This window comes from Paroedura picta, chromosome 7 (assembly GCF_049243985.1).
Source record: "Paroedura picta isolate Pp20150507F chromosome 7, Ppicta_v3.0, whole genome shotgun sequence".
In the NCBI taxonomy this organism is placed as follows: Eukaryota; Metazoa; Chordata; class Lepidosauria; order Squamata; family Gekkonidae; genus Paroedura; species Paroedura picta.
Genome location: NC_135375.1, coordinates 68,902,392 through 68,915,126, shown reverse-complemented (window position 1 = coordinate 68,915,126; position 12,735 = coordinate 68,902,392). Strand labels below are relative to the sequence as shown.

The window sequence follows — 12,735 nt, the reverse complement described above, 5'->3', positions numbered from 1 at the left end:
GGACAGAGCCTGCCCTAACTCCTCCCCAGTAGCCCTTAGAGCTTTATTTTATCCGCTCCGCAGGAGCGGTTAAAGATGACTCTTTCAATCACATCTTAATCTCAGAGCAGTTTTAAGTTTTCCACAACAATCTACAGGAAAAAATTAAATTTATGTGAACCATTATATTATATTTCAAATAGTTAGATAATAATGTAATGCATTTACATTGCCAGATTATTTGGAATTGGAAGGAAATCACTCTTATAACAGAAACTTTCAAAGTGTAAGGGCACCTAAGAAATCTAAGTAATTCATTGTTACTTCGTCTAAAAGTTAACATAGGTCAAAAATACCAGAAGAAATGATAATGGTGTATACTGGTCATCTTTTACAGTGCTTAAAATAGTTTGCTGTAGATGTTCTAATGAATAATTCACATCTTGATTCAATATGCTTTTCTTGAGTTAAATGCAAAGCAAGAATCAGGTCTTATCTGCAGCATTATTTTCAGATGCATACTTTAAAAATTATGTATTTATTTTTAGCATTTTATTCCACCATTCCCAAGGGTCTCATGGCAGCTTACAACAGAGATAAAATATACAATAGTTACATATAATTTCAGTTTTAATATCTAAAATTCTATTTTACAATAGGCGTTAGGGACTCACCCGAGCCACCATTTGGCGGGTGGAGAGTGGGCGGGAAGAAGACACGGCTCAGGCAGTGTGGCAGTGGGAAGCTTGGCTGCACTGCAAGTGGTATTGTGCACAGTACGGGAGGCGGGGCCAGGGGCATCCTATTAGGATGCTGTCTGGTGCTTCCCCGCTTCTTTGCTGGGCTTGCGGGAAAGTGGTCCATCCTCTCACTCTTTGTTTCTGTTAAAGTTTAGTGGTTTTTATATGTTATATGCTTGTTGTCAGAGCGGGGCCTGCGCATCGTAATGAGCCTGTTTTGTGAGGAGCTGGTGTGCGATCAGACTCCCTGCAGGGATTGGGGCCGCCTTAAAGGGATGGTGGTTATGAGCTGTGAGCTGACTCGGTGGGGTAGGCTACTATTGCTTGTTATTAACCAGGGAGCTCTGGGGGTTGCCAAGGAGGTTTGCGCCCTTTGGCCCCCCCATCTGGGTCGTTTTCCATCTTAGATGATCCAAATAAAGGAGATCCATATTCCCAGCGGGGATTTATGATGGATCCCTTTAGGGTGTGAATTAATGTGCAGTAGTCAGCAGGTTGCTTAGGTATGGCTCATTCCGAAGAAGAAGAGGAAGAAGAAGTGGTTCTTTTCTCTACCTGAAGGAGGCTCAAAGCGGCTTACAGGCGCCTTCCCTTTCCTCTTCCCACAACAGACACCCTGTGAGGTGGGTGAGGCTGAGAGAGCCCTGATATTCCTGCTCAGTCAGAGCAGTTTTCTTAGTGCTGTGGCAAGCCCAAGGTCACCCAGCTGGCTGCATGTGGGGTAGCGCAGATTCAAACCCGGCTCACCAGATTAGATGTCCGCACTCCTAGCCACTACACCAAGCTGGCTATCTATGCTGTGCCAACCCTCCTCTGGGGAGGTGTGTTTTCGTAATTAAAGCTGTGGCCAATTTTAAGCCAAAAATATCCGAGTTGCATATTATTTCCACCAGTATTGGCCCCCTGCCTGCCAATACAAGCAACAGGTGAAGACCTGTCAGCCCTAATGAAGTAGAAGAAAAAAGTCTCAAGCTGGCAATGGCAAAATGATATAATGTTCAAAACAATTTCACAGTGTTCAGAACAATTTCAAAACGGATTCCCAGGCATAGTCCATTTTTGATATCTTCATCAGTGAATTCTAAATATAAATGTATAAAGGTAAAGGTATCCCCTGTGCAAGCACCGAGTCATGTCTGACCCTTGGGGTGATGCCCTCTAGCGTTTTCATGGCAGACTCAATATGGGGTAGTTTGCCAGTGCCTTCCCCAGTCATTACCGTTTACCCCCCAGCAAGCTGGGTACTCATTTTACCAACCTTGGAAGGATGGAAGGCTGAGTCGACCTTGAGCCGGCTGCTGGGATTGAACTCCCAGCCTCATGGGCAAAGCTTTCAGATGGCTGCCTTACCACTCTGCGCCACAAGAGGCTCTTCTACATAAATGTATAATATAATATAATATATAACATATAAATATATCCCCATGCTACATATTAATTCAGTGTAAGGATCAAAATTACAAAATAAAAATAGAAATATTGTAATAACTCAATATTGTAATAACTCAATCTAATAGTGTTTTTATGATTGTTAGAAATAGCCTGCAAAGACAAATCATTCATATTTTAAATCCTTATAACATGCCACTAAAGGTTAATTCTACTTAAATGGTGAATATTAACTACTTAATCTTTTATAATGTCTTGTGTCTTGATTATATAGTTCAATCCCAAATTGGTCGCCATTGTCCGATTGAGACTTTTTTCTTCTACTTTACTGCCAATACAACCAATCTGATTATAAAACCTATGGCCATGTCTTTTAGAGCAGTGGTCCCCAACCTTTTTATCACTGGGGACCACTCAATGCTTGGCAATTTTACTGAGGCCCATGGGGGGGTAGTTTACTCCTCTACTCTCAACCACTGCCCTAACGCTCTCTGATTGCTATGGTAATGTTTAAACATCCCTTCAAAATAAGATACAGACATGCCACAACAATGAACATAAGGAACATTTTATTTTAATGGAAATTTTAACTCATGACAATGACAAATCAATGGGAACCCTGAGCTTGTTTCTCTGCAACGAGATAGTCCCATCTGGGAGTGATGGGAGACAATGACACCCGAAGTGTGCTGTAAAGGGCCGGGGGGGGGGAGGCGTCCTTCGCGGCCCACCTCCAATTAGTCGATGGACCACAGGTTAGGGATCACTATTTTAGAGTATTAAGATGGATTACTGAACTGGTGAGCTATGAGGTACTGGGAGTATTTCCTGTGTGTGGACTTTCAAGTAGAGGCTAGCTTCTTCTTGATGTTATCTGTGGCCTCAACCATAGGCTTGGCAGAACACTCTGTGTTGCAAGCCCTGCAGAACTGATTGAGGTTCCACAGGACCCTGATCTCATTAGGCAGAGCATTCTACCAAAAAAGCCCTGGCCTTGGTTGAGGCCAATTTCAAGTTTTTGGAACTATGTACTCTGAGCAAATTCTGGTCACTGGATCTTAGTGCTCCTTGAAGGGTGTAATAGAAGAGACAGTCCCGAAGGTACCTTAATAAACTTACTTCATAAGAATTAGCTGTTGTTCATTTCTATATATTTAGGATATAACTTTTAATATTAATGTTTCATATTTATTCAAAGGCCAGATTCCACTTAGCATAATTTTATTCTGAATCTATAACATTCTTCCTCTGGATTTAATTAATAATTAATACATTTTTATCATATAAACTCAGTCCTCAAGAAAGTAAAGTGATATTCTCTCTTGGAACTTCACTGTTTAATATTGTTAAAATCCATTTATGAAAGGAAACCGTCTTTCATTGTCAATAAATTGTTCATCTTGAGAGAGGCAGCTCAATCTTATAGGGTCAGGAATAGCAGTCTGATAAGACATCTTCCTCCTCTTGGAGGTCTGTGTGATATTCACAGTTCAGACACTATTTCTGGCAGATATATTGATGATGAGATTTCCTGGAGAGATTATCCTGGTACAAGGGCACAAGATATGAGAACTGGGTCATCATGAGAATACAGTACCTATTACCTCATCACATAACAAGAAAATTGCCATATTCCTACTTTCAGGGGATTTGAAAGTACTGGTTGTAAGCCCAGCATTGGAATCCCAATGTACTGTTGCATTTTCTGAGACACAAGAATATGAAGGAAGAACATATAACCATGATTCATGTGATTTAGTAAATGAGACCTTTGGAGTAAGTGACATTTTTCTAAATCTGTGGGCTTTAAAATGTAGGTTACGCATCTCAGGGTTACAGTGCGACTTTCATTTGTATTTGTTATTAAATTTACTTTATATATAAAAATATTTACACCCCATCTTTCCTCTTGGCCCAAGTTAACTTCTGTGCCCTTTTTACCCCACTATTTTCAGTTTGTAATCTTCTCTAGACTAATGCATCTGTAGTCTTAATCATATCATAAGACTGCTTAGGGGTTGGTATCCATTAAACTTGCTATAGGTATAAATATTTGTTCCTAATATTGTTGTTTCTGAAGTCTGTCTGTCTGTCTGTCTGTCTGTCTATACTCTGCCCTGCCTTTAAAAACCAGGATTTATATTCTGTCCTTTCTTTGAAAAATGTACTTATTTGAATTCTTTATCTTTCTCCATGTGGAACCCCTCCCCCAATTACATTAAAGAAATCAAAACAAAAATCACAGAACCAAAGTACAGAACCAAACAAGCATTCTAGATCCTGACTATCTGTATAGAAAGTTAGATTTTCACAATTTCCAACATTGTAACACTGTAATAGTGTGAAAGATGTCTTAACATATTCCAAGAGGTTACTTTAAAAGGTGTAAATACAGGGAAATCCCATGAACAAGTAGCAGATGTTATAACCCTCCTGCTTGAAGGATTGTTTTGGATTACTTGCATCAGGTCTGATTCAGATAAAGGTATGCACAAGAAGCCCTTGGCATCTAGTAAACTGTCCTGTATCAGATCGTTTAACTGTTAGCCTCAGTAACACTTCAGGTTCATTACTGGTATAGTTCACCAGTAAATACTATTAGAGCATCTCTGCTTCCATGTTAAGCTTATATAAAAGCATAACTCTTTGGTATTCTTAATCAACAGAAAATTATATTATCCATAATTATTGCACCAATAATTAAAGGAGACCAATTACAAGTCTATATATCTTACCTCCAAGATAAGTAGGTTACAGGCAAGGAGACCCTCTAAAAGAAGCTGCCAACTTCCTATATTTATAGGATTTTAAAATTATCTCCTAACAATAGCAAAATGGAAATACCTTTTCAAATGTTTTCTTAACATAAGAATATTACACCAGCAAAAGTAGATTGTCAAATATATATCTTAACCCCAGCTAACCTGGTCTGCTGGACTGCCTGGAACATTCTCTCAATCTTCATAAAGTGCTGTGGTATGCAAAATGAAGACTAGTGCATGGAGGTATGCAGAAAAATCGAAGCCCAATTCATTTCATTATCTGCACCGCTGATGAGCAGTGACTGAGTGACATTATTTGAAGTCTTGAAAAGAGAAAACACAAAAATGTGATAATTCCCTGAAAAACATGAAAACATTGATGTTCCCTCAGCTATAAATTGTGTTCTCATTGTTAGAATGTTGGTTTTGGATAAATCATTGGACTCAAATTTATCTAAAGCTGCACAAAATACTGGTATGGGGTTTAGTTAGGCTCTGTGTGACAGATAATTTGTGGGCCAGCCAGACAGCTGTGTTATGACCTTTTGGAGTAGAATTTTGTAAAAAACAGAGAAGAAAAAATGTTGATTAGAATATAAGCATTTTCAGTTTATATTTTTCTGAGTAGTCGCCTTTCAAGCTAATAGGACAGCATAGATGATGCAACATAGAGATGGAATATGAAGATGTTCCGCAAAACTGTTCAGGTTCAGCAAAACTGTAAAGAGAGAGCCTACTTGATTATGGCCTCAAAACTGTGGATCTCCCTCCCTCATCTGTCCCTTTCTATCAGTGTCTTCTGTTGGGTGAAGACGTCTTTGTTTTATTTGGAATCCCCTTAATGTCTTCTCCTTTCTACTCTGTTGTAATTGCTGTTTTTATACAGGTTTGGTTTTAACTGATGATTTTATGTGTTTTATAATATTTGCTTTTAGCTCTTAGCAACCTTGGTGGCCATGTTTGGGATGAAAGGGAATATATAATAAATGATGTAAATATGTAACATTTGGAAAGTCACTTAATTTCCTTCATTTAGCACATAATATTGTATCCTCTTGTGTATAGATCTGCTTCACTGAAAATAATGGAGGCACTATCCATTCCTTTGAGAAGTAATGGAGAAATAGATAATTGGAGTACATCACATTTCCATGCAGTATATGTTTCTCTGTATAATCCCGACACTCCCAGTGTGATTCACACTCTATATGTCAGCTTTCTGCAGGGCCTGCAAGATGGAGCTCTTCTGCCAGGCATATGGATGAGGCCAGGATGAGGTCCCAGAGTTACTATCAGGGGATCCTCTAGTGATGGTGAGAGCAGGACCCTAGCTCCTAATGCGAAAGCTCCTTGACCCGCAAGCTGGTCAGGGGGTGGGGAGCTAGAACTCTACAGTATTGCCATCTTTTAATGTTATGGGGATTTTTAGGGGTTGTACTGTTTTTACTGTTTTACTGTGAACCACCTTGAGTCTTTTTGAGAGCAACGATATACAAGTCCAAAACAAAATAATAATAAATAAAATAAATAAATATTGGAACAGGAAGTTTATGGGTGTTAGAACCCAAGAAAAAGAAAAGCAGTTGCGTTGCATTTGCCCATTATTCCTAATCTCAAGTCATATTCACAGATCATTTTTTAACCTCTTCATAGAATGTGCCATGAACATGAATTTCTAAATGGGATGAATAAATTGTTGCTACTGTCCCTACTGATCCAGTAATTAAGCCCATTAGGTCTGGAGTGGAAATACAGAGTTTGAATGGGAATGAGCTCAATGAAAGGGAATAGAGTATAGGAGTCTGTCAATTTCTAAATCTTATGAAGTTCTCTACAAGTGGGTAGCCATGTTGGTCTGAAGTAGTCGAATAAAGTTTGAGTTCAGTGACACCTTTAAGATCAACAGAGTTTTATTCAAGAGGTAAGCTTTTGTGTACACAGCACATTGGACTCAGTCAGTCAGTCAGTAACCTTTTATTGGCATAAAATATGTATAAGACATATAAAATAGGATTTAAAATTTCAACAAAATAATAAAATAGGCCATGGGGTTACATAACCAAACAGATCTTAAAATGATTAAATAAACTATAAAAGATAAAATACAAGGTAGGCAGCATATTATAAAAGCATCTTAGTTAAAACTCTGGCAACTAAAATGGTTACCTCTGGGTCTTTGTCAGAGAGCAGAAATTGCAAGGTCATAGATTTATTTACAGAAGGCTTGTTTCCCAGCAAAGCAACAAAGCTGTCATTCCGACACTGCTCATATAAGGGGCAATCTAACAAAATGTGTGAGACAGAGTCAGGGCAGCCAGAACCACACGGACAGAGTCTCACACGGTATGGGATACGGTGAAATCTTCCCTCTAAGACCTTTAGGGGAAAGCATTAATTCATGCCAGGAGAAAAGCTCTTCTCAGGGGTGGGACATCAAGGAGATGCAAATATGTAGGCATAATATTTCTCTGCATAGTGATGCCAAAGAATGCTGGTGAGCAGACTCGAGGCTGGGTAGATATGAGTTCCTGCTGCTCATGGTCTAGTATTCTCTGTTTAATAATCCAGAAGATACATTTTTCTTTCAGAAGTAGTAGGGAGTTCAGATCGATGCCAATGGAGACTAATTTTTGTTCAATAGCCTGGAAACATCGAAATTTAAGAGGGTCACTTTTCAGACAAGTTAAAAGGCTGCCAGTTTATACTCTAAAATATAGTCTGACCCAAAATTTAAAATTAGCTATCCAGGCCCTTGTCTCTACCCTAATTTGGCGAAATTCTGCGCAAATGGCATGATAGGAGACACAATTGGGAACCCCTGCAATTTGCCTATAGAAATCAGATTGAACACCCTCAATAGATTTATTAAAAGCAGGAACCCATAAGGGGCATCCAAACAGGAGCTGGGATATCACTTTGACATTAAAAAATTTAATTGCTGCAGGAATAAATTGGTTACCTTTTGCAGAGAAAAAGAACTGTTTTATCAAGGAAGATGAGGATTTGGCCAGATTGATAGCTCGTTGGCAGTGGGAGCGCCAGTTCTGGTTATATTGGAAGGTAACACCTAGATACTTAAATGTTTTGACTTGTTCTACTGAAGTGCCCCCAGTAGACCAAGTCATTGCATGCCAGCTCTTAGAGAAAGCCAACACTTTTGTTTTACCATAGTTAATTATTAACTTATTATCTTGGCAATATTGGTAAAAGGTGGATAGGTATCATTGTAAGCCAACCCTTGTATATGAGAATATTGTAGTATCGTTGGCATACAACAACAAAGGAATATGCTGGGAACCAAGTTTGGGGGGATGACCATTAATAGGTTCCAGTTTTTGCGCTAAATCATTAATGAATAAATTAAACAACAAGGGGGCCAGAATACAGTCTTGCTTAACTCCAATGGTCGTTCAGATCTTAGAGGTTAAGTCTCCCTTTGAAGAATACCGGACTTGACAGGAGGTGGACACAAAGTTTTTGGATGAGAAACACAAGCAAGCCATCCAGCGCCATTCCTGAGCCCACAGAAGCTGTTTTCCTTCCCCCCACCGGCAAAGGATTCTGTGGCCCGGGGCGGTGCTGGTCGGCTCTGCAAACCGGCCAGCGCCATCCCCGGGCCCACTGAAGCCGCTTCTCCCTCCCACCGGCAAAGGCTTTTGCATGCCTGGGGGCAGCACTGGTTGGCTCTATGAGCCAGCCAACGCCATGTCTGGGCCCACAGAAGCCATTTTCCTCCCCCCACCGGCAAAGACTTCTGCGGGCCATGAGGCTCTGCGAGCCAGCCAGCGCCATCCCCGGGCCTGCAGAAGCCTTTTTCCTCCCCCCCCCCCGTGGGGTGAAGGGACGGGGAGCCGCGGTCCTACCTTCCATCTTGGCGGCCAGCAGAGCAATGGCCGCCTTGGGGGTAAGGTTTGGCCTTGTGGGGGTGGGGCGGGTTGGGAGGCGCTTCGCACCTTCCGATTGGTGTTTGCCGGGCCAAACTGCGTGCGGCTGCTGATTGGCGGTTTGGAGGTGGACTGAAAAGCGGAGGGCCCAATTTGCGCCCCCGGTTGGGCCCTCCCCTTGTCAGTCCAGGGAAAGGGGCCAATGGGCACCCTTACTCATCCTGGACAGCGCCCACCCTCAGGGCCCTTACTCTATTATTTAATCCACTCCGGAGGAGCGGTTATATCATATCATATCATATTATTATAGCAGTTTAATTGGAACCCCTCTGTTTAGTACAAGATTCTCTTTAGTCAAAGTTTATGTTGTTGTTGTTATATTCAGGCAAGTTGTTTCTAACTCATAGTGACTTTATAAACAAAGTTTCCTAGTGCCTAACAAATCCAAATACTTTCATATATTGAATTCCATATTGGCTGGGATTATGTACATGGCTTGTCCTGCACATGAAACTCTTTAGCAATATTTTTTTTCATACAGGACTCAATAATAATATCTTTTAATACTGCTGGTGTATCATAGATTACTCAAGTGACCAGAATATAGGAGGCCCCATGAGGGATATAATCAATTTCTCCCTATCTTTGGGGGAGTTCCCTGGGTGCTGAAGGGGGTGGTGGTCCATCCCTTATTGAAGAAACCAACACTGAACCCATGGGGCCCAGCCAACTACCTTCCAGTCTTGCATCTTGTGTTTCTCAGTAAGGTGGTTGAAAGGGCTGCCATGGACCGGCTCCTGGCATACTTGAAGGAAACTTCCGTTCTCAATCCATAGCAGTCTGGCTTCCATCCTGGTCACAGAGTGGAGATAGTGCTGGTTACCTTTACAGATGATCTCTGGGGCTAGGTGGATAGAGATGGTTCAGCCATCCTCATGATGTTAGATCTGTCAGCCATATTTGACATGGTTGACCATGAGTCGTTGACCACTGCCTCATCAGGGTGGGGATACAGGGGACAGCCCTTCTGTGACTGATCTCCTTTCTCCAGTACCAGACCCAATGTTGTAATGAGGAAGAGATTGCTTGATCTATCCCAATGGGAGGAAGCATGTTTTGGTGAAAAATAAGAAACTATATATAGAAATGTACATATATAATTTATCTTTAGATAATATAAATGACTTTTTAGCTACCTAAAAGAACCATGCTGCATGCTTTGAAATAGAAGCACTTCCTGAATGTTAAAGCATTCTCTGTCTTGCACATGTGAGACTGAAGCTATGCCCTTTTGTTTTGAATAATTTGGAAAGTCTTTCCCCTTTAGTTTGAGATTCAACCCCCTGTTCCTTTTGGTAAAATGACTGTATGACTCTGCTTTTCACTGTCTTTCTACAGTCGATTACTGACATGGAGAGATGTACAGCATATCATTGTCAGAACTTCACGGGCAGGACATTTAATTGCTAATGACTGGAAAACCAATGCTGCTGGTTATAAGGGTGAGAATTTCCTTTCTTGTTCATTATTACAGGCTGTACATTTTTTCAACTTTTGGACTTAAATGCTTTGCTTGACCTCTAAAGTTTGTGTAGCTTTAGACTGACATGGAGAGATGTACAGCATATCATTGTCAGGACTTCACGGGCAGGACATTTAATTGCTAATGACTGGAAAACCAATGCTGCTGGTTATAAGAGTGAGAATTTCCTTTCTTGTTCATTATTACAGGCTGTACATTTTTTCAACTTTTGGACTTAAATGCTTTGCTTGACCTCTAAAGTTTGTGTAGCTTTAGACTGTTTTCACTGGCAAAACAAACACAGCTAGAATGCTGCATCTTTAGTAATTCTTTATCCTTTTGTGGTTACCTGCAATTTAAGTATATTTGGTTAAGATAAAAGGAGACAATTTGGAAAATTGCATGGAGATTAATATTAATTGCTCTTTGAAGCAAAATGAAATTTAGATAACAAATTTGATTTTAAATCCGTTGTGTAGAATATGTTTACAATATTTTCCATGCAATATTACAGTGTTATCATTATGCCATTACCAGCTCAATCCTATACATATTTATGAATAAGTAGACCTCACATTATTCAATGAGGCTTATTCCTAGACAAGTATGCATAGTATACTTTGCAATTACTTTTTTTAAAGCCATCACCCTAACAGCTAATATACAAAAGTTAATTAATTTTAATTGGGAGGGTGTTTTTCTGAAACTTTATTTATTGCCCTATTGTCAGTGTAATAATGATATCCTAAGTAGAGTTATCCTCTTCTAAGCCCATTTGCTGCAGTAGCACTCTCTTCCCTTCCACACCAGAAAGCTCCCTAAAGCTGTATTACTCCCAAATTTAGGGGATATAAATTTTTGACAGTGCCCAGACTTGTTTTTTCTTGGGCAAGATAGTTCATGTCTTCAACATATATAAATTGGATATGGAGATATGTCTTTTGAGTAATTGACCTGTTTTGTTCAGAAGAAAGAAATGCCATTAAACATTGTGTGTGTGTGTGTGTGTGCATGCCCAAGTGAGACTTTGCAAGGACTTGAGTGAGGTGTCTCCCTTATTTAAAGATAATGAGTGCTTCCCTTATGCTTAGTTAAACCTCAACAACCCTTGAGGAAAAATTGAGCTGCTACCATTAAAGTTAATGAAGCAGGGATGGAAAGGAAGAAAGCTCTAATCAAATCAGGGAGAACTGCCAAATCTTGGAATTGCCAAATAGAGCAGAAACACCTCAAACCAAGGAGGGTAAGGGACAGAGAAGAAATCCTAGAAATCTAATGAGACCAAAGAAGACTCTGGACATGTGGCTTGGGAAACCAAAATCAACAGCATCCCCTAAAAGGCAACCTGAAAGAGTTATAAATCAAAACAAGACTGCAAAATCTTCTACAAGCATGAGAGATAAAGGCCCTGACCTAGAATGCAACATCTCCAATTCTTTTGACTCTATGCCCTCTTTAGAGTCATCACATTGCTCCATCATGGAAGAAAGTTTAGAAAACTTAGAAACCTCAGACAACATAAATCTGGTTAACAGAGATCCATAAAGCATACCAAAGCAACAGCTTGAAAGATATGAACAAAGTTCTTGGCAACAGAATTGCAAGAGGCTAGAAGTCAGGACATTTTCTTTCAAACACCAATCACATCCAACCTTCCCTGGAAAATGACTTTAACCAACCAGAATATGTAGATCCCCCCCCCCAACACATACACACTCACATACATAAGGACAATGTTATGGCATTCAGCACCCAAGGCCCAGCCAAGCTACTAGAAATTCTGTCCTGGAATACAGAGGGTTGGACATCAGACAACTCTGAAATCCCTTTTATCCACCTATTTTATGATATTCATAGCTTTGCAAGAGACTTGAACTAGGACTAATCTAGAATATGATTGTTATAATTAATTTAAACTAGAGGCAACCCTAGGTCTTGGTTCTTGGTTCTGGGAGGCTAAAGGAAGTCTGGGCATTTTGGTTTCCAACCAGTTGAGAGCTGTTTTTCAATGTATACCTTCCACCACAGTAAGGCAGCTGACTCCACAGCCTTTTACCAGGCACTGGAGCAATAAATTCAGATGACTAGGCAGGAACATCCTGATGCCAAAGTTTTAGTAGTGGGGGACTTTGATGCCTGGATAGGGCCAGATAATGATGCATTCTGCGCCAAGCATAATTTATCCGCCTAAGATCATGCTGAGGTGGGTGCTTATAGTTTACTTCCCCACCTACCCAAAGATTCATGCTGTAACTTTGCAGGTGCTTGCTTGGCATGCATGGCCTAAACTTGGCATGCATGGCCTAAGTATATCTATACTAAATGGATCGCTAAATGATGATTATCCAGGTCAATTTACATTCATGGTTCGGAATTAGAACTAGCACAATTGACAACATGTTGCTCAAGGCAGCTTCTCTTAATAAAGTCAGGTGGTTTCAGATTCTTCCTTTCTTGGT

The 12,735-nt window shown here is 40.3% G+C and overlaps 1 protein-coding gene across 4 annotated transcripts in view; it reads left to right on the top strand.

The window, feature by feature from the left end:
* Positions 1–12,735, top strand: part of PCSK5 (proprotein convertase subtilisin/kexin type 5) — a 290,087-nt gene that overhangs the window by 153,464 nt on the left and 123,888 nt on the right. For all 4 annotated transcript variants that reach the window (XR_013232545.1, XR_013232546.1, XM_077344762.1 and 1 more), the window contains exon 10: positions 10,153–10,256. Coding sequence is in view for 2 of the 4 variants with exons in the window: in XM_077344762.1 (XP_077200877.1) it covers positions 10,153–10,256 (104 nt within the window). In the remaining 2 variants the exon portion in view is untranslated. The remainder of the gene's footprint in view (positions 1–10,152; positions 10,257–12,735) is intronic.